The sequence below is a fragment of the Drosophila hydei genome, unplaced genomic scaffold, assembly GCF_003285905.1.
Source record: "Drosophila hydei strain 15085-1641.00,03,60 unplaced genomic scaffold, DhydRS2 tig00000063-arrow-pilon, whole genome shotgun sequence".
NCBI lineage: Eukaryota > Metazoa > Arthropoda > Insecta > Diptera > Drosophilidae > Drosophila > Drosophila hydei.
This window is the reverse complement of record NW_022045657.1, coordinates 2,884,210-2,906,486: the sequence shown is the minus strand read 5'-3', so window position 1 is coordinate 2,906,486 and position 22,277 is coordinate 2,884,210. Positions and strand designations below refer to the sequence as shown.

Genomic DNA, 22,277 nt, shown 5'->3' with positions numbered 1-22,277 from the left:
TAAGTCATTTTCTTGTAATGTAATGTAATAAAATAATAATATAAAATTTCAGACCTTGAGAAGTTAGCTCTTTAAGTAAAGCCGGTTTAAAGGATAAAGAGGAAAAGGCAGCAAATCGACTGCGAGCTCAAGACAAAAATATAGTTTAAATGATATATAAATATATGTACAATAATAAATAATAATATATATATATATTGAAAGTACTAAAAGGCAAGACAAGGAAGGTACCATTCCACCATTCATTAAATAGACTGAGGTCTCTTTAAATTTAAAAGTTATAGAAAACCTAAAAAGTTGTAACTAATGGGAAATTATTAAGCAAAAATCATTAGAAAGAAAAAACACTCAGATTTGCATTATGAGTCTCAAGCACATGTCAAAGACTCGCAATAGTTCTTCATCTACATCCAACTTTGCTATGACATTTCTATGAATCCCTAAAGTTCATGTAGAACAAGAAATTTAAACCCAATTGTTTGGCTCTCAAAGAGTACTGCGCTTTATTATTAGTTTTGAACATATTTAAATGTTTGTCAGTGGCTTGCTTGTGTCAATTGTTATAATTTCTTAAAATGCGATTAAATATAGGATATTAAAGTAGCTAGCATATCCAGGTTGATTAAATATGTGTGCACGCCTGCGAACAAAAGCGCGTCTTCTTGATTATTTTATAGATAGTAATTAGATTTTTCTTCGCTTTTCGGCTCGAGAGTTTTATAGCTTGGCTTTCATTTCCTCCAGCATGCGATAGACCCGCACGAACTTCTTCTCCACTAGCTCTGTGAAGGCCTTGATCTCGTTCCGCACTATGGATAGCTCCAATGCTGCCTCCGAGTTGCTGCCGTCGCACTTTTTGGATGTTTTGTCGCTCTCATACCAACAGGCGATGCCATCGACATAGTCGTCAACCAACTCGGGTGCTGTAATATCCTCCATAAAGGAAATATCTCGCTTCTTGACAAACGAACTCATGAGCAGCTGCAGAAAGTCGCAATTCCAATTGTTCTGCTGAAAGTAGAAATACTGCAGAGCCTTCAAGCTGTCGAAGATCGTGATCTTCAGCGAGTAGATGCTATTGCCCGAGATGTCCAGCACTTGCAAATGGCTCTGCTTCTTGAACAGATCCTCGGCCAACTCGTGCGTGTTGGTGGTCGACAAATTGAGACGCAGCAGCGCTGTAAAGCGTCGCAAGGGATTGCCCTGCAAGTTGCCCAATGGATTGAGCGACAAATCCAAGCCGGTCACATTGCTGGCTAATGGTATGTGTGGCAGCTCCCGCAGCGAATTGTTGTGCAGGTCCAGGTCCCGGATGATGCCGTACACTGTGAGGCGCCGCAAATCGCAGCTGTGGGCCAGCACCTGCTCCAGCAGCGAGAAGTTCAGCGTGAGCTCATTCAATATATTGCCCGAGATGTCCAGGAGCGAGAGACGTGGCTGCAGCTTTAACAGCTCCGACTCAAACACCGTGAAACGATTGTACGCTAAACTGAGACGCGTTAAATTTAAATTCTTATCGAAAATGCCGCGGGGCAGTACCGATAGCCGATTGCCAGCCAAATTCAAGTCCAGCAATTTGCGCAGGAAACCGAACACACCCAGAGGCAGCTGGTCCAGCTGGTTGTAAGCCAGCGAAAGCTCCTTCAATTCCTTGAGCGGATGAAAGCTGTGATTGTGCAGCGCCTTAATCAGATTATGATCCAAGTGCAGCGTTGCCAAATTATCAGCGCCCAGAAAAATATTCTTCGGTATATCCTTCAGGCGATTGTGGCCCAAGAAGAGGCTCATCAAGTTGCTGGCGCCCTCGAACTGCGGCTTCTCGAACGTATCCAGCGAGCAGTTCTCCATGCGCAGCAGCTGCAGATCGGGAAACGTGTCGAACATCAGATGCGGTATTTTGGCAATGCTCGAGTTGATAAATGTCAGCATCGATTGCATGGTTATGGCTGTCGGCGAGATGATCACATAATCATTGCGTCCTATATCGATGCCCGTGCAAATGCCGGCCGTGCAGTGATCCTGCAGCCGGATGCGACGCAGCTGACCGCCAGCACCGCCGCTGGCCTCGGCAAACGCTGGCCGCAGTGCAAGCAGCGGCAGCAGCGATTGCAGCAGCAGCAGCGGCAGCTGCATCCCGTTAACCGTAGGACTCCGATCAACTAGAGCTAGAGAGTCGTGCGCCCAAGCGACGCGCACGCCACGGCGCAACTGGCTCAACTGTTTGCAACTGTTTGTTCGATTCGTTTTCGTAGACCACAAAACCTGAATGCGGGTCTTCAATTATGCCACAGCATTCGCCAAAGGGGCTGCAACCCCATGCAGCGTTCCATTGTTCGTATTCAAACTCTTGAATTGCCCAAATACATTGCTTTTGATTTAATTCAATTAAATGCAACCCATACTCTTTGTTTTTCTAACTAGGTTTTATGTACAGCAATACATTTATATATATGTATATATGTGTTTTTTGCATATGTAAATATCAGTCAGCCTAGCTGAACTTTCATTTTCATTCCCAGCTGCACAACTAGCTTTTACACTATGCTCAACTATAAAGGTATATACACATTTATATATAATACTTTTTTTTATTTTTTCTAGTGTCTGCCTGATGAAAATGAATGTTTTTTAAAGTAGGAAATGCCAAAATGCTCAAAAAAAGGGGTTGAGCCCCGATTAGTTGAACCGAATATTACGAAATTCCATTCGAATTATAGCTTGAGCTATTTTTATAGTTAACAGCAGTTATCAAGCGAATAGAGTAAAGAAGTGAAATGTTATGGAATGTCAAACTGATAAGTTCTATGTTAGCAGATATCAGATACTTAAATATAGTTTAGAGTTAACTAATATAATATCTAACGCAGGCGAAACAAAATTTCTCTAACCACGCCACACCTGTGACTCACTAATCCCGATCAGATCGAGTAACAAGATAAACTTCTATCGAAGCCAAGCAGAACCAGTTTGGGAAATGTCAGCTGACCCAGTTATCACATGAAGCGCTTGCTTAGGCAGCCAATAATTGGCCAATAAAGAGTTGACTGAACCTTAAATCAAAGACAAATTACTGTGATTTAAGTGTGCCAAAAATTGTAACTAAGTCAGAAGAGAGCGCTTCCAAGAACCAATTGATTTTATCTATTGAACAACATTTAGTATAAAAGACACAGACCTACAGCATAACCAGAACAGTTAGCCGAGATGACAGTCAGCGTTAAGATATTAGGTGAGAAACCGCTTAAAGTGTTTAGATAAAAGATTTCCTTCTTATAACAATTCCAATTGCAGTTTTATTCTTGTGCCTGGGTCTGTGTCAGGCGCGTTTACGTCGCGTGCAGGCTTTGGGTCGCAGCGCTGATTCGGACAAAGGTCAAGATGAAAATGTGGCACAACTTGTGCTTTTCGCGCCCGGAGAACAGCTCAAGCCGGAGAGCCAAAACGAGCCCAATTTCCATGAGCCACAGATTATCGAACAAGAGCCAGAGAAGGATGGACGCAAGGTACCCGACTATCTGTACTCCAATGCGATTCCCCTGCTGCACGAGTCCAATGTCAAGTATCGCCTGCCTCAGTTGACCGCCTTTCCCGTCAGCTACGGACAACAAATTGTCAGCAATCCAAGTCGAGCTTCCGCGAACAACAACAAACTCGGCTTGGACGCCTCTTCGTATGTGCTGGTGCCACGTGTCCAACTGGGCTTCAATCTGCAGAGCCAAGCAGGTCTGAGCTTCCCAGGATTCAATCTGATGCCCAGCCCACAGACCGGCCTACCAACTGAACCGAAGGAGGAGGCACAGCAAACCGCATACATTCCAATTCCAGTGCCCGGGCCACCTGGACCCCCGGGTCCACCAGGTCCGCCAGGTCCGCCAGGTCCAGCCGGGCCTCGCGGCTTCACAGGTGCAACAGGACCACGCGGCAGGGACAGCACACGCGCATCACCTGGCAGTGTGGCCAATACAGCACAGCCGCCACAAAGCCTTTGGTATACCCAGAGCAACAGCAATATCAATGGGAATAATCAGCCGCAATATGAACATTTCTCGAGTGGTTATCAAAACTGAAGAGCATTAAACTAGCATTTCCATCATATATTAGTTGTGTTTGTTCTTCAAGCTATAATCGTTGAGTCAGCTCAACTGTAAGCTTCTTATTGCTGTAGACAATGAGCAAAGTAAATGGCCTTTCGTATGAATTGTGAGTCGCTTGGTGAAATACCTTAAAAATAATTCAATTAAATTCTGATCTTTAAGCATCGAATTTTAAGACTATAAATATATTAATATTAATATATATATACAATATATACAATATATGAATCGCTTAATTTCCTGCTCAACTAGATCATCTCTATCCCCACCCTTCTGCTTGCTTGCCTGTTTCTATGGCTAACACTATTTCTCTTTATCTTTGCTTGGCCTAAGTACAGGTGCACCTGCATACTATCCATTCATACAATTTTCTATGGTTGCCATATAACTGTATATATTATGTGATATGGTGTGTTGCTCAGACCATAAACTGTTCGTGTTTGGTGTCAACTCATGCCACATACACTAACACATCCACACACACGTATGGAACACGTACGCACACTAGCACATTATGATGATTGTGTGTAATTTACATAGATTTTGATAGCGCTTGACGGGGGCACAAGAACTGTCCTCTTTTTTTTGTGGGTCTCCCATTGACGGCCATTCAATTGGCGACAGTTGACGGTTCGCTCATATTATTGCTAGTGTTAGTGCTGCTGCCGCTGCTGCTGCCGTTGCTGCTGTGCTGCTGCTCTTGCTGTTGTTGTTGTAGTTGTGTGCCGCCTGACAACGACTGCTCTTTCTCTATCTCCATCTCTCTCGCTCGCTCTCCGACTTTCTATCTGCAGCATCCTCTATGAGACACACACACGTCGTAATGTTATTAAGTGTACACACTATACATGTAGGTGCTACCTACACACACACACGCACACACCCACATAGCTGCTCATGTTTCATTCGTTTGTCGTTTGGGGTTGCCTGTCGCCTGCCCCGTTGATGATGGCAACAATCTGTGGCATAGTCGCATCTTATTGTAGTCGTTAGTTTTTATTGCTCTTTACTACACAGCATTTACAATAGTTGTACATACTATGTATGTAGTTGTAGTAGTCATTGTTGCTGTTGTTGTTGTCCGTTTACTTAAATTGATACGCAGCACGCATTTGTTTCAATTAAATGAAAATGTTTTATGTCCAACAAAGCTTCGCTTGCATTTACAACTGTAAAACACACAGGAAGGGCACTTTGCACCATCCGGAGGTGTGTGTGTGTAGGTGAGTATTGTGTGGGTATGTGTGTGTAGGTGCTAGTATAGTGTGTATGTGTGTGTGGCTGAGTTTTGTGCGAAATTTATGTGTTTCTAATTGCGTTAAGTACAAAATAGATTTATGTACTCTACTAAATTGCAAATAAATCTATTGCTCTTTTACAATGAACAAGAAGTCATTCGATTGAAATCATAAGCGGAAGTGCGGAAGTCTTTCAATCTGTAGAAGATTTTAGTAGGCAATGCTCAATAATTCTAACATAGACATACAGATAGATAGTTAGATAGAAAGATAGCTAGAAGAGAGAAGAGATAATGATTCTGAGTAAATCAAATCTTACAATGATCGATATCCAACGAGGCCTTTGAGCCCATCTAATTGTGAAAGCTTGTCCCACTTTAAATATTAAAATTCTCACTACTAATTCTACTACTAGTGCTGGTAACACTGATACTTCGAGTTTTACTACTATTTATGACATGCTTATTCTTCTACTAACATGAATTTTATTACTATTGTTATGATCACTACTAATTCTATTACTGTTATTGCTGCTACTAGTTCTATTACTATTGCTGCTAGCACTACTAGTTCTAGTACAATTAGAAAGTCAATTTATTTATTATTTATTTATTATTTATTATTATTTATTTATTATTTATTTTAGTTACCACTACTAATACATTTAATTCTACTACCATTAAAGTAGTCAATTTTGCCGTAATTACAGCTTCTCTTTTACTGCTACTACTAGTAGCAAAACTTTGCTTCTTTCACATTTTCTACTACTTGTTCTACTACTATTACTGCTACTATTACTGCTACTATTACTACTCTTAATTCTACTTTTTTTATAGTAATCAATTTTCCATTATTACAACCATTAACTCCATTGTTATTATTTCAAATACTACAACTATAATTTCATTCACAAATTCTACTACTTTTTCTACTACTATTACTGCAACCACTAGCTCTAATGCTAATATTAATACTACTACTAATTCTAATATTAATTAGTTTTACTACAATAATCTCAGCTAATATTATTAATACCAATTTGATCTTCCACTAATACCACTAATTCCACAATTTCTGCTTTAATTTCCAGTAATTAGTTCCAGTTAATGTTAAATTTCTGGAAACTTGACAATGTAATTTTATGCTTTAAATAAACTATTAAAATTACATTACGGAAACTAAATAAGACATCATATTCAATGCCAACCCATTTCATATGTAAGAGTCTAAAAAAGAGGTTTACATAAAAAAGACGCTCATTCAGCATTCAAATACTTTTGTAGGTCACAGTGCCTCCACAGCAGGTTTCGCCTTAAAGAAGCTAATTCCTAAGTGCTTATCTTACACTGCAAATTCTGGTTCTTAGCCAAATCAGACACGCCCTTTTCAGGAGCCACAGGAGCAGATATTCCAGCTTGTGGCTGTGGCACATCTGTAAAACACATTTCTTATCGGTTAATGTGATGCAAACACAAGACTCAAGGCAGAGCCAAAAAAGGAAGATGGCTGAAACGTCACAGAAGGCAAGCATGATAAACAAAATGGGAACAGACAAAAGTTGAGGCAGAATAAAAAATAAAATAAATGAAAATGCGAAAACTCAAAAGCGGTAAATAAATTATAAAAATGAAAGTACAGAAAACGCAGATGTCAAAAAAAATATATTTATTTTATATATATATATAAGTATATAAATATAGCAAGTCGAGTTCGCATTAAATCTTATTGAACTTAATCTCATCTCTTAATGTAACATGAATCACATTTAGGACAAGCTTTGAGCTAACTTCCACCAATATACTCATTGTCACCCTTTAAACAGAGTATAAAAAGATATCTGATTCACATCCTTGGTGCTTTATCTTTATGCTCCTCTTCACACATTAAAAGCGAATGTCAAAATGTTTCTTGTTGTTTATGTTCTCGTTGTTATCTTCATTTCGTTGCTGCCTTTGCGTTTCGCGTGTTGATTAAGTTAAAATGTTAACCAATATGATTATCGTATCGTTTTTCTTGCCGTTGCCAGTGCTGCCATTAACATGATTATGGCAATAAATAATAAAGTGCTTGGCACGCTCTTCGCCCTTCCACTTGTCACTTGGCAGCGAGGCAATCCGAGTAGAGGCAGTTTTTGGTTACTCAACTCAATTTATGTTAACTCGAAAAACATCAAAATACGCGGAAAATTGTCGCTGTTAAGCCTGAGCTACGCAAAAAAAAAAGTCGCTTTGATGTTTGCGCGACACGTGGCGTATACGCAACGTTAAGAGTTGTCAGGATTGCAAATTTCTTGCTAAACATCAAACAGCTGGAAAACTTTTAATTACATTTTTATACCAACACAAATGATGTAGATCATAAATAATTATTGTGAAATATAAATATATGTATTTTATTTAAATATTTATTCCTGATACAACAGCTAATGCAGGCGACAGTCTTTAGTTGGCTGACAGAAATTCTTATAAAATTGTGCTTAATTGCTTAACTGCAAAATATGAACAGGATGGGCATTGCGGCCAGTGCAAATAGGCAGGCAAAGCGGGTTAGTTGACGGCGTGGCAGGAACTGGAATTAAAACAAAAGTTGCCTGTAATTTGCAGTTTGCCAAGTCAGCGAAATGAACATTGGCCGGAATTGCGCCGTTTTGCGTACATAAAACATAGTCGGAACCAAAAAGAGACCGAGAGATATGCACAGCAAGAGCGAAAGAGAGAGAGTGAGAAAGAGAGCAGAGAGATATAAATAAGTAATAAATAATGGCACAACGATAATAGGATAAGGCAGCAGACGGCAAATGCAACAAGAGAAAACGTCGCCATTTTGATGCCAGCTTTTCTTTTTCCCCCATTTCGCTCATCTGTTTCATTCTTTATTTCTGGAACCACTTGTATATTTTATGAAGCGCATTTCACTCGCGGATGCGCGTGAAATGAGCAAATCATTTCGCAGAATTCAATTCACAATACATACATATATTTATCAGCGTTTTTTACTGCTATTCGATGCGATGTCCAAATTAGTGCTCAACATTTTATTATTATTTATTCAGTGCACTCTCACTTTGGATTGTCGTGGAACGTAGCGCCTGTGCGCCTATTTATCAATTTTTAATGCCAATGGCATCAGAGCTCTTAAATGTCGCTCTCTCAAGTATGCCCCGTGAGTGTGGCTTGCTCTGCCTTCAGTTCATTAGGTTGATTTATGGCATTGCGTTTTATGTTAAAACACAAAAACTTTCACGCTTAAAGCGTACGTAAAATCTTTGTCGAAAGTTCATATTTAATATCCGCACGAGGCTTTCGGTTTCATGCGCGAAATAAGTACTTACAGAGCACGCTTTTAGGCGCCAGTTGATTGTGAAATATTAAAAAGTTTTCGCGTGCTTACCTGCAAGAGTAAGGAGAAGGGAATGTATTTGAATTTATGGCTGTTGTAAATTGGAGCTTGTCTTATTTAATTAAAATACTTAGATAGTAGCTGAAGCATAGCCTTTTAAAATACGATTCGATAAAAGTTAAAAAACGATTCCATTTCAGCACCCGATATAGGTGCTCTCAAGCTTAATATTTACAGGCATAATTAAAAGGTTCCCAATATTACTAAAATATTGTGTTATATGTGTAAATAAATAAACATCCTATGCCATTAGCTTTAAGTGAATGCATCTTTCCTTTCATTTCTCAGTCTATTCTGTAATCTTTTAGTTCTCATCCAATATACGCCATCTCAGCTATTAACATAACTTAATTTCTAATTACATTTTGCGCTTTTCCTTACCTCAAAGCATTTGCTTTACTTAGTCTCTTGATCTTGCTGTTATCTTTTTTGAGACTCTCGTTTATGCCGCATGGCTTTTCGTTTAGCAGCAATTATGCGGCACACTAATGACTTTTAATTAACTCTGAGATTTGTATACCTAACGCACATACGCTATAATCCGACTAACTGTTCTTATCTGGGTCATGTTCATGCTGGCTTCTGGCACCGACTAATGCGTGCCCACCTGTAAGTTTAGTGTGTGTATGTGCTCTGGACAGACGTTTCTGCTGCTCCATTAGATAGCATTAGCTATAAAAATAGCCCGAAGCGGCGCCATTTCAAATGCAGGCGCCACTTGGTCTTGGCGAAAGCCAAAAGCTTAATTACACTGGTACACACAAAGCACGCTCACACACACGTACACTGGCCAGCAAGTGTGTATGTGTGTGTGTTTGTGTCCATTGTTGTTGTCGTGATTATTCATAACTTGGCAGACAGGCTTTTTTATTTATGCGGCCATTTGCACAACTGCCTCGTTGACTTCTCTGCTGCATATGTGTCTGTGTGTGTGTGTGTGTGTGTTATCTAATAGGTGTTAATGTGTTGAATTGGCAGCTACACAAGTTGCTCACTGTTCAGACCACGACACAATATCTATCTGACCGAGCACAAATATATATGAGCTTCTGTCATGGTCAGCTGGTGAATGTGTTAATGATATTTGAGATGGGGCAAGGGTAAAGGCAAACAGCGGCTGTGGCACGTGTGGCATGCAACGCAGCTGGCCAATTACAAGCAGACAAAAAGGCAAGTGGATATCGATATGCTGACTGCGAATCTGTGTCAATTGTGTGTCAAATAGCAATCAATAAAAGGCTATCGTAATGTTAATATATCTATATATTATATATTTTATTTATTAAAATGAAATCTTTTTCCTTTACACTTTAAGCCACAATTTCTGGCATTAAAAATTGAGATCCGTTTATAATTTTAAATTCTGCAGTAGAAAAATGCAGACAAGTGTCAGATGTCACACGCACTGAAAACTAAACAAGTACATCGCTCTATCTCTGTCGCTCTTTCCTACTTTGACTCTGTCTCTCTCTCTCTCTTTGCCTCTTGTGCTGATGGCAGCAAATGCTTTCATTATGGTTCAAGTGCAACACCGAGTGGGCCACTTGACGTTGACGTTGAGCTGCAGCACCGGCCGTGAACGAGCACACAAGCTGCAGCCTAAAAATATGCAACACATTTCTTGATGTGATATGTATGTATATATATATATATATATATATATATATATATTTATATATATATTTATATATGTACACATATAGTTTTGCTGTAGTGGCAGTAACAAGTAAATGACAAAATGACTAAGTGTGCGGTCCATGCTGCGGAGAGTAGGCTTAGAAAGCAGGCTAAGGTCAACGGCTAAGTTCAATACACACAGTCACACACACACACACACAAAGAAACACAGCTGCACACTAATACACACACATAATTGCAGCACTGATTGCCATCCGTTCTGTGTGTCCTTTTTGCCACTGTTTGCGAGACTTTTCAATGTCACGTGACACAGGACGAAATGCTTTTGTGTCGCCAGCTTTTTGAATGCATGCCAAATTGTTACGGCGCTTTCAGCCAGTCGTTCAGCTCTGTCAAAGACATAATTTCAGTCATGCTTTTTATGCTTGTTCACGATTCCAAATGGTTTCATCGTGCTGATTGAAAATTTAAAGTGCCAAAGCAAAAAACAAAGCAAATACAAAAACTATAAATAGAAACTTATATATATATTAAGCGAAATAATAATTTCAAATTAAAATTCTAACTATTTATTTATTCGCCTCGCTTTAAAATTGAGCATCTCTGTTCAGCTTGCACTCAATCATTCGCGTCACATTTAACTTGGCAGTTCAATTTCAAGTAGCTGGCAATTAAAATGCCAAGCCGTACAGCAAACGCTCATGATATACGACTCTGGACTCTAATAACTCATTCAAATATTCAAAAGCCCAGCACAGGCTGTGCTGCACGCCCCGTTTGCCATATCTATCACCTGCAATACGAGTGTCTTGTCCTGCTGCTGTAGAACTGGCCTGAGGTACTCAATGATTTATTGTCACATAATGCATTGCTGCTGCTGATGGCAGTTCTGGCTGTTGCTGCTGGCTCTGTTGACCGACAACATTTAAGGCCAAACAGATATGCGGCAGCTGCTGCTACAGCTACAGCTATAACTACAGCTGCAGCTGCAACTGCAATTGCTGTGAAAGTTGTGGCCAATTAATTGCAATTCAATTACGTTGGAGGCACATACCAGAGCAAGCAAATGGAAAAGTGATAAAAGGTGTGTGTGCACACACACGACGTATGCGCAATTTCAATGTATCGATGAAATGTCAAGTATACGCCGCGTGTGCTCGCTCATAAAAAGTGTGCTCAAATTGATGCGTGTGTGACAAAGAGAAAAAGAGTAAGAGAGGGAGAGTGAAAGAGTTCGAGCAGAAGGAAACAGACATGTGTTCACTGTTATATATATATACATTAAGTATACGACGGGTGTATGAGGCAGACATGAACCGTTCAGCGTCATATCTCAGAAGTTATACGAGGAATATATCTGCATTTTGTGGCGCGCTGTTTATCAACACTTGTGCGATTGATTATTGGCTGAACATAGTTAAAGGCTCAATAATGTATGAAGAGCAATTTCAACATTTAAATAATTGAAATGACAAGTAATTCTCATATTTTTATTCCATATTGGACACCCCGAACCGAACATGATCTTTTTAAAAATATTTTCTACAATACTGCAATTTTTTGCTTATTTCTCTCCGCCATTGCTGGTCATGTCAGCTCGTCAAGTATATTTATTTCGCCCGTCAACGAATTTGGAATATTGGAATTCGACAAATATTGTATGGGCAAAAAAGTTCGATAATTGCTGGCGGTAGCTTATGGCAAACATGACATACCGTTAATCAAGCGTAAAGCGATGATTTGATTGCGCAATCATCGTTTCATGGCACTTGCCACACCTACCCCAGCACCAATAAAATGCAATTGCTAACGATTTGTTTGGCTAAGCGCAAAAAAATACAATAAAAATATTTTGCGCATATTAAATTAATTGAGAAGAGTTTCATCGACTGACAAATACCCTATAGAAATCTATAACTAACAATAATCACAGTTATATACAAATTGAATGCATCTCTTATCAAAAGTGAAGCCCTAAAAGAAATCTAGTTTTATGATACCAGCTGACAGATCGGATTGAAATACTTGGATTTATCCAGCTCTAATATTCCCTTCCAACCGCTGCCTTAACAGGGTGTAAGACTTGTCTGATATCTGAAAATATAGCTAATATTTATGCAAGCAAAATATTTGCCACAATTTCAAATTTTCACTTTGGCCTTTGCCAGCCATAAAGTTTGTCACGCTTGATTGAGCGTGGTATAAATTTTCTTTCCGCTTCGGTTTTTTTCTGAATTTTGTGTGTGTGTTTTTTTTTCGTGCTGTCGTTCGCTCTTCTATTGGGGCAATTAAAAGGGCCCTAAAATCAACTCAACTTTGACTTTAGCAAAAATGCTGCGATATTTTGTGCACTCACTGTGACTACAACAGCAACTGGCGATGTGCTCTGCGCTGTGAGCCTTTTAATTAAAATCAGAGCAGCAATTTAAAGCCAGTCGCCGCTACAGTTAAATGGCCGCCGAGAGAGATTGAGGGAAGCGGAGTTTCCGGGATGAAGGCAATCGCCAATTGGCGCCTGCTTTGTGTGCGGCCACTCGCCTGGTGACCATTAGCAATTTTTCACTTCAATTGAGGCGACTGCCAACAGCGAAAGGGAGCGGCCATAGCCAAAATCCGCCCAGGGGGCGTGGCCAAAAAACAGAACAAAGAACGCAGAGTAAAATATACACAACTTAAAGTCAAATCATTTTTAACTAAAAAGTCACATCAGCCTCTGTTATAGCGTATTATAATGAAAGCACGAAAGTCTTGGGGCGGGGCAGAGATTTATTGTAAGGGAAAACAAAGAATATATAACAAAAGCTCAGAGAATATTGAAAGGAAGCTGAGAAGCTAATGTATACCCTGCAATTTTGTTAGGCAATTGAATTTGATCTGTAAATATGCCTATGTGAATTGACCCTCTATCTATTTAGAACTACAGGGTATACCAAATAGACTAGCAATTTTCCATTTACATTTACAGAAAAAAATAAGAAAAAAATCCATTAGAAATAGCTCAAGAAAATATTGTTTCATAAATGAAAAATGTTTGCTTCGACTTCTTCCGCTGTCGGAAAATGTACGAACGCAATTTATTGCCAGAAACGCTCTGCCGTCAAGTGAGATTTGCCCATGGGGCAGCTGATGCACAAAAACCACGATTTTCTAGTTGACTATCAAAAATATTTTTTAGCTTAATGCAGAAAAGCGAAGTTAAGAAAAAAACAACTTCTTCATCTTCAACTTTATAGAATATAAATTTCTTCTTTAATTTGCATATTTTACATAATTTATTAGATTATTTTATTGCATTTTTGTTAACTAATGTTGTCTAAAGCTACTGAAAGTATCCATGAAATTGACCATAAATTCCTTTGGATATCAGCTCGTATATCCATTACCGTCCAGCAATTAGCTGCACAACGCAGTCATAGCTTCATTTTGCTGTCCATTATAAACTCAAAGCTGGGCTGGCTGAGAGATTTTTCGAATGTTCAGGGCGGGGTTGTTAGAAGTTTTAGCTAATTAATTTAACTGTCTGTCTGACAACAGCTATGATAATGATGATGATGATGATGTCGAAGCTGATCATTATCGTGATTGGCAATTGCCGGTGTTGCTCGTTAGAATGCCATCAAAATAACAAGGACTATTGCCAGCTGCTGGCAAACCCTGACGGCCCGTTTACATTCATTTAACTATCTTTCTTTTCTCTCTCTCTCTGTCTGTCTCTTGCTCTATCTCTCTTTGGTTTGTCGGAAATTTCTGGGACCAAGTTAATTGAGCACTTTTAGACCAGTTGCTTTCGAAATGCATTCATTTTTGGGACTCGGAGAAACAAATTCAATTCAATTCATTTTTGAAGTAACACGCAAAAAGTTGAAATGAATTTTTGAAATATTTATTAGACAGCTTCAACTTTTGGCAAATTGGCTAAAAAGTTGCAGACAGATGAAAATATATGCGCAGATAGACACATGCACAACCACACTCACACACGCACACACATCTGATTCATTGTTTATTGATTCACTTCATTCACAAAACTCGCAAACTTAATTTAAAGCTAAAAATTTTGATAAATCTTCTTCAACTTCAACTAACTTGTGCCTCAATTTTCCTATTTCGGTGCTTGTGTGTGTGTGTGTGAGTATGTACCACTCATTTCACACTCAATCGCATACCGGCTCACATATTCAATTAGCTACCCAGGCGCAAGCCCAAAAGTTTGCAGCAAATTGCGCTCTCAAGTTCTGGTCTCAACTTGTGGATCAATGACAAAAATATATATGTATACACAATATATGGAAACTTTCTGATATATCTACATGGCATGTGATTAAAGTTTTACATGAGCTGAAACGTTCTTTTTCACCCCATCCAACAGTGACAAACAGCTGAGCTAGCAAAAATCCTTTTTGCTATTTGCATAAGCAAAGCAGCAGCCATAGCCAAGTTTTGCAACAATTGTGAAAGGCAGCTCCCAGCACAAAAGCTCCACAACGCACTGCGACTTAATGCAAGTGTGTGTGTGTATGCGTGTGTGTGTGTGTGTCTGTCTGTGTCGCGTGTTGCTTTGTTAGAAAACAAAAGTTAAGTCATAAATATTTTCCGAGTTTTTGACTTGAAATTTATCAACGATATCCGCCAAGAGCCACACACCAGAGAGAAAGAGAGAGAGAGACGAAGCGAAAGGCAAAGACACGCTAGACACGCACATACGCATCAATAGGGCAGGCACACATATATTAATGCAATAGTATATATTCAGATATATATACACATACATATATGTATAGCTACACATGGAACTTCTCTTGGCAGAAAGAAAAAGGTGAAAAACGTTGACATATATTAAATAAAAATTGTATCAATTTGTGGGCTGGTCAAACTCTGGATTACATTTCAAATTAAACTTAAGCTTACTCTTTTAAGCATAAGTCGTCTTAGCTTTTTTCTAAATGTGTATTTTTTATTGAATTGTGAACAGATCAATGATTACATCTGGCAAGTGAAACATACTTTTAACTATAGTATTTTATATCAAATATAAAGTCTCTTCTATATTAATAAACTCTAAAACTGATAAAGTCTAAAGATTATAGGCAAAGTTTCTTTTCCTTCAACTAGCTTCTTTTCGGTATTCATTTATATTATATTTATTAACTTAATAAGACCAACCCTCATACTTGACATTTTCAGTGTTAAGCTTCATTAAGAGACCGAGCCTAAGCCTTTTGTTTAGATGTACGGATGGAACAAGAAATCTAGTATACTTTTGAGAGTTTTACTTAAGATGTAGCCGCAGCCAGAGCCAACCACGTTAATGAGCTGCCGACCTTTGTCAGTAAGCCGAAAAAGGGCCAAGGATAAGAAATCCTTTTGCCAGTTGGAAATTAAATTTATCAGCCAAGCGACAGCCGAACAGGTGGACGGAGCAGCACGCGGTCAGGAAGAAAAGCGGTTGCTGCTTTACACATCATTGCCCGTGATTTTAATTATGCGAATGCAATATAAAAAAGTTAATATGAAGGACGCGATGCCTGCAAAGTGCAATCGCTGGAAAAGGAAAAGCAGCAGCAGCCGCAAGAACCCATCAACGACAATCAATAATCGAAGTAGTGGGCAAATTAACCTCACGATAAGTTCAAAAGTACGACAAAGAAATGAAAAATAATAAGAATAAAAGAAAAGCAGAAAAAACGTGAAGAAAATTAATTAAAAAGGCAGAAAAATCGCAAAAAGCCAAAAGGCAAATAACAAAGTGAAACGGCGAACGATTCCAAGAGGCTTTTCAATTAAATTGATGAGTTTGACTGAGAGAAAGGCGGCGGGAGCCGAGAGCGAATCGAAGGCGAACCGGACAACGATAACATTTATCACAACACGAACAAAAGACACGAAGCACTAGTTACAGTGTTATGTAAATATACGTTTAAACACAAAGGCACGTCCAAAGTCCAGGCCAACACAATGGCCCAACGAGCGTCAAGGAAGTTGCCAGCTTGCAGCCGCTGATAAGCGTTTGACAAACAGCAGCTGGCAAGGAGCTGAAATGGCTGCAACTGACAGGCAAGCAAAGCCCTTCGAGGATCTACCAAGGTGTGTGCTAGACCAAAAAGCCCTAGTCTGGCCTGGCCAGTCAGTCAGGCACTCAGACAGTCAGGCAGCCAAGCAGTCAAGCAAATTAATGCAGCGCATAAATTGCCTTTTCGCTTATCTCGAAAAACTTCCGCACCAAAACTGCATTTATCAGAGTGAGCTAAAGGCACCACCGGCATAGACTGAAGTCGCGAGTTTAATTAGCTACACAATAAATCAGTCAATGCAATGAGCTTTAGGCGACGCTCGTTTACTTGTGTAGCCAAATTCTGTTTTCAGTGCTACAGAAAATAAGCTGTAAGCTATTAGAGAGATAGAGATAGAGATAGAGATAGAAATAGAGATAGAGATAGAGATAGAGATAGAGATAGAGATAGAGATAGAGATAGAGATAGAGATAGAGATAGAGATAGAGATAGAGATAGAGATAGAGATAGAGATAGAGATAGAGATAGAGATAGAGATAGAGATAGAGATAGAGATAGAGATAGAGATAGAGATAGAGATAGAGATAGAGATAGAGATAGAGATAGAGATAGAGATAGAGATAGAGATAGAGATAGAGATAGAGATAGAGATAGAGATAGAGATAGAGATAGAGATAGAGATAGAGATAGAGATAGAGATAGAGATAGAGATAGAGATAGAGATAGAGATAGAGATAGAGATAGAGATAGAGATAGAGATAGAGATAGAGATAGAGATAGAGATAGAGATAGAGATAGAGATAGAGATAGAGATAGAGATAGAGATAGAGATAGAGATAGAGATAGAGATAGAGATAGAGATAGAGATAGAGATAGAGATAGAGATAGAGATAGAGATAGAGATAGAGATAGAGATAGATAGAGATAGAGATAGAGATAGAGATAGAGATAGAGATAGAGATAGAGATAGAGATAGAGATAGAGATAGAGATAGAGATAGAGATAGAGATAGAGATAGAGATAGAGATATAGATAGAGATAGAGATAGAGATAGAGACATATATACCTATATATGGTATACTATATGCATTACTGTTTTCGATAAGTCATTTCATTGTTCTATGATCGATAACAATCGATAACTCCATTTGGCTTTATGTGTTATCAAATACCCCGAAAGATAGATTTCGTATCTACTGTGTAGATTCCTTAGTGAGCCCCCAACACTGTAAGACCCCATTTTAAATAGGTTTCCAGGCTTCAGGGTATTTCGAAGTCTAGCACTCCCGACTATATTGTTCTTGTCCCCATTTAAACTTTGAAACATTTCCATCTAATAGACATTTTTTAAACAAACTTAATTGCTATTATCCGTGACAATCTCTACACTTCAGAGCACTGCTCATTATTTAAGAGTAAAAACTTTTGATGCCAGCATTTTATAATTATAGTTCCAGTGCCAAAAGTTTCTATAGCAGTGTCTAAGTTGATGCTATATTAACAAACAGACAGACACACATATATGTATGAAGTGTATAATACATATACACTTTATAGTTTTCATTAAAAGTTCTGCATGTTTAACAGCACGACAGAGGCGGACGAGCCCTCGTAGAGAGAGTTGCAAAACACCGTAAGTCGTTGCTCGTGCCACGCCCACTGCTAAATACATATACAAATAAAAATAAAAGAAGTAAAATGAAACAAATAAATCACGATGGGGCGTCCAATTGCAGAGCAAAATAGCAAAAAGTCGCTGGCTGCATGTTTTGTTAATTTGTTTTCTCTGCTGTTTTTGTTGCTGATGCTGCTGTTGCTGATATTAGAGTGTTAGTTGGCTTGAATCTTGTTGAGCTTGAGAAAATTAAGCAGAAATGAAAATTGACAAAACTTTCTCATTTGCAACACTTTTCTAAAGCAAAAGACTGCCCGAGAAATTAGCGAGTATTAACAGTATATTAACATTTAAAAATATGTAACATAACAGACATGACTTATGTTAGTTAGAAGGGCAATCCTAGTTTTGTCTTTCGCTTAACATATGTTAATTCACTGTAAACAACTCACGGGGTCACACTGTTCATATAGATAGCAGCAATGAAGTGCTATAGATGGCCTGAGAAGATTTAGGCTAATAAAAGTGCCCAATTTAAATAAGCTTAACATTAGCATAAGCAATGCATAAACATAAGCTTAAAAGGTTCTTCTGCAAATTAACATGGCGTTGACATCATCTGTCTATCATCACCATTAAAGGAAAAATCGCTTTGCTAGTCTAGACTTTAATCGAGGTCAAGTAGTTTTATTTCTAGTTTTTACTCTAGGCTCAAATCCTTACAATTTAAATGCTTAACAGCGCCGTGCCACATCCCCAGGCAGAACTTAACAATGCCATTTAAAATTAATTTTCAATTAACTTGCAGCTGCTACCGCGAAGACACAGGAACACTTCAATAGTAATTTGCGCCGCCCGAAACGGCAGAACGAAGTTAAATGAGTTTGAGTGTGGGACTCTGGCATTGGAGCTGGCAATAAATTGAGTTTTCTGAGGCTTTTGTTGCTGCCAATTAATGCAGTGGCCGCCCGCTGAGAATGATACTAATTTCAATTTGGATCCGAGAGTCTTTCGCTGACAGCCAACGGCACCTGAGCGCGTCTCAATTGAAAACTCAAATGCCAACTAGACTACTCAAGTGCGAGTTAACCCTTGGCAGCCGCAAGAAGTAACTGCCACAGCGCATTTCACTTTCAAATCTAAGTTGCAAACGCGACTGGCCAAACATGCCGGAGTACTTGCGAGGCTGAGCTAAGAAGTTTCGCAGCACGAAATTGAGGCAACCGAGCGTATGCGTAATATTTTTAAAGAAGCGAAAAGGGGAAAGATATTATATATATATATATTTTTTTTAATTTATGCCTAATATCTTTATGCATTCATGGCTTCATCCTTAATAATTTTTGTATATATCATTAACATTAGTTTAGTTAAACGAAATTTTATTACATTTCAATTTTCAATATCTCAAACTTCAAGCTGAAGTGTATACAAGTGAAAAGTTCAGCAATTGCCTCAGACTGCCCTCGCTTCATAAGTAAATGTATATAGATATATCTGTTCTCCATGCTACCATTACTGGCAATTTGCGCTTCTGGCGGTTGTTATCTGACACTTACTTAGTCGAGGCCAAGGATGAAGGGAGCGTCGGGCAACTGGTCTGTGTTTCAATTGAGTGACAAAGTGTATCAGTTGAGGGATTTTTGCAAATCGCTGTCGCTTGAGTGAAATCAGATTAAAGTTTGCCAAAGCAATGGAGCAGTTGCAACACCTGCGCCACTCTGGCCAGCAGACAGCAGACAGCAACCAGCAGCCAGCACACCTGCCTTAACCCCAACTTGTGCGAGGGAGTGGGACAGTTATGTATGTGTAAAAAAAGATAGAAAAACTAAAAAATAAAAACTTTGTCGAGCACACAGCTATCCAGCATCTCATCTGGCAGTAGTCAGGCATAAAGTTTTAATAGTCTTACATTTTGAGTGCTCTAATGATATGCTAAACTGACTAACGAAAGGTCTGCCTTCAAGTTAACCAAACCCTACTGCCTGTCCGTGTTGCCTTACTTTGCAGCCTTTGCTGCGGGCCAAATTGTTGCAATTGCAAAAGTTTATCATCCACCGGGGTTCGGGCTGAATTTGGGAGCCAAACATTAGTTGGGCTAGGCAAACTGCTTTGCTTTGCGGGCACACCTTGGGCACATCTCGAAATATGCTCACATTTCAATTGCTAACTAAAATGCTAAAATGCTAAAAACTCTTTGATCCATCAAAGGGGGAATAGCTTATTTAGGAATCCAATTTTATTTAAATGAAACAAATGTGACTAACTGCAGACTAGATATTACAAATTAAATACATCTGCGAATAGTTACCCTACAAATGTTACTTTGTTGGACAGATTACTAAAGAAGCTAAAAGGGTACTGAATAAAAATGGATTAACTGATAATTGTTCAAGCATGCACAAGGTATTGACGACCATCTTCTGAAAGCATCAAATGGGAATGCGAAGAAAACCGCTTAAATGGGAATTTGAATAGATGGAATCAGTTTAACTTGAAGTGATCTAGCTAAGCTAACTGAGTTGCTCATAAGATGCTGTAGCTCACACATCTGAGTGCAGCATGGATTGCTTTTCAAGCCGGGCCTTTCAAACTGCTCTCAGCATCCCCCACCAAAGGTAAGCCACTCAAAGAACAGTTCCACATAAACTGTTGTAACTCTTAGATTCATCATCATATATTGATGTAGCTCACTCGATGTAACTCAAACACTGTTGCAAATAGTATTTTAAAAGCGTCTGTCTTTTGTAACTTAACTTAATTATCTTAATTATCTTACTTATCATATTCTTTTTAAATATTTTATATAAGTTTATGGATCCGTCTAGTACATAAATTTTCTGTGCACATCTCATCTGCAACATCAGTTAGTTTGGTTCAATTTACTTCACATATATTTAAAAATATATTATTATATATTAAGACCATTCATAGGCCCTCGAAAATAATAAAGTTAAGTTTCTAGTGTCACTCACCTTGCCCAAATTGACGAAACCGTGTTCCTTGGCAACAGCGTCGGCAATGCCGTTATCACCGTTCGGTATATGCACCGCCCAGGTGTGCGTATAGTGACCCCCGTTTCCGCCAACTGCACGCACGCTTCTGGCACTGCCTGCGCCGCTGCCTGCCCCGCTGCCAACTGCAGCCGTTTCATAGTCCAGCACATAGGGCGGCAGCAGTGGCGACTGGGCGCGGCCAGGCTCCATTTTGGCCGCGAAACCGACATTAAGATTACATAAAAACACTAAGATACTAAGTTGCAAAAGCAGACGCAATGAAGTCGACGTCGGCGCTCGCGTCGCTTTTAGCTCACTCGAATGTCTTCTGCGAACGCAATTCGTTTTATTCTTGTTTCTTGTTGTTGTTAAAAAACTAGTGTTGAATAAATTGCAATTGAAATTTAAATTTGTTATATCACATTCATTGATTGTTTGTTGCTGTTGTTGCCGTGGCTGCTGTTGCCATTGCCAAGGTGAAATTGTTGCAGCAACATTAGCCATAGTTGCTTTTGGCTCACAAGTTCTTTTACTTGCAACATGTTGCATTGACTGTGCATTGTTTAAGTTGCCTATTTCTTGACTGTGTTTATTGTTATTCTTGTTGTTGCCACCACTGCTGCTGTCCCTGCTGCTGCTGTTTTTGCTGACGCTATTTGGCTGCCCGCTCCATCGCACGACGTCGTTTTTCATTGTGCGTTCGATTTGTGCGCTCTTTAAGCGTGGCTTTCTATCTGTCTGTGCTAGTGCGTGGCTGTCTGTGTGTAACTGTTGTGACTGTTGCTTCCACAGCTTTACTTTTCCACTTAGCGTTGAGTAGCTGCTGTAATCTCGTTACTGTCGCATTCAAGCTGTAAGTGGAGCAAAATGATTGAAATTTACATTAGCATTTGAATACACAAAAGTTGATAAATACTTACTACTACTAAATATATTTATATATATATAAATATACTGTAAATCAATAATTGAAAGTGGAGTTCGTCTTGTATATTTTTACCGACACGATCTTATCCAATACATTCTACATTTCTGTTAATTTATTTATTTATATACTTCATTTAAAACATTTAGCAATTTTCCATAATTGAGTGTTATATAGCGAGGATTTTCAAGCCAAAGTTTTGCAGCTAATTTAAAAAATTAGAGACAAATGCTTAGCTTAACTGATCGTGCTTAGCTGCAACTGTTACTGTTGCTCTTATAACTCATTCACACAGTCACATCATTTAGCAAAGTCAAGCCAGACAACTTACTCGCCAGCTAACATAGTATGTGGATTATAG

At 39.0% G+C, this 22,277-nt stretch overlaps 3 protein-coding genes across 4 annotated transcripts in view; 1 reads left to right on the top strand and 2 right to left on the bottom strand.

Annotated features, from left to right (window-relative positions):
• The window catches only part of LOC111604800 (furin-like protease 1), a 63,539-nt gene extending 41,701 nt beyond the window's left edge, over positions 1-21,838 (bottom strand). For both annotated transcript variants that reach the window (XM_030222920.1, XM_030222919.1), the window contains exon 1: positions 20,971-21,838. In XM_030222920.1, the coding sequence (XP_030078780.1) occupies positions 20,971-21,684 (714 nt within the window). In that variant the 5' untranslated portion in view covers positions 21,685-21,838. The remainder of the gene's footprint in view (positions 1-20,970) is intronic.
• On the bottom strand, positions 484-2,230 carry LOC111604802 (carboxypeptidase N subunit 2). Its single transcript, XM_023323022.2, has one exon. The coding sequence runs from the start codon at positions 2,131-2,133 to the stop codon at positions 718-720; it is 1,416 nt and encodes a 471-aa protein (XP_023178790.2). The 5' UTR covers positions 2,134-2,230; the 3' UTR covers positions 484-717.
• LOC111604819 (collagen alpha-1(XXV) chain) lies at positions 3,205-4,067 on the top strand. Its single transcript, XM_023323041.1, has 2 exons — positions 3,205-3,229; positions 3,292-4,067. The coding sequence occupies exons 1-2, from the start codon at positions 3,205-3,207 to the stop codon at positions 4,065-4,067; spliced, it is 801 nt and encodes a 266-aa protein (XP_023178809.1).
• Positions 21,839-22,277: the final 439 nt, after the last annotated feature.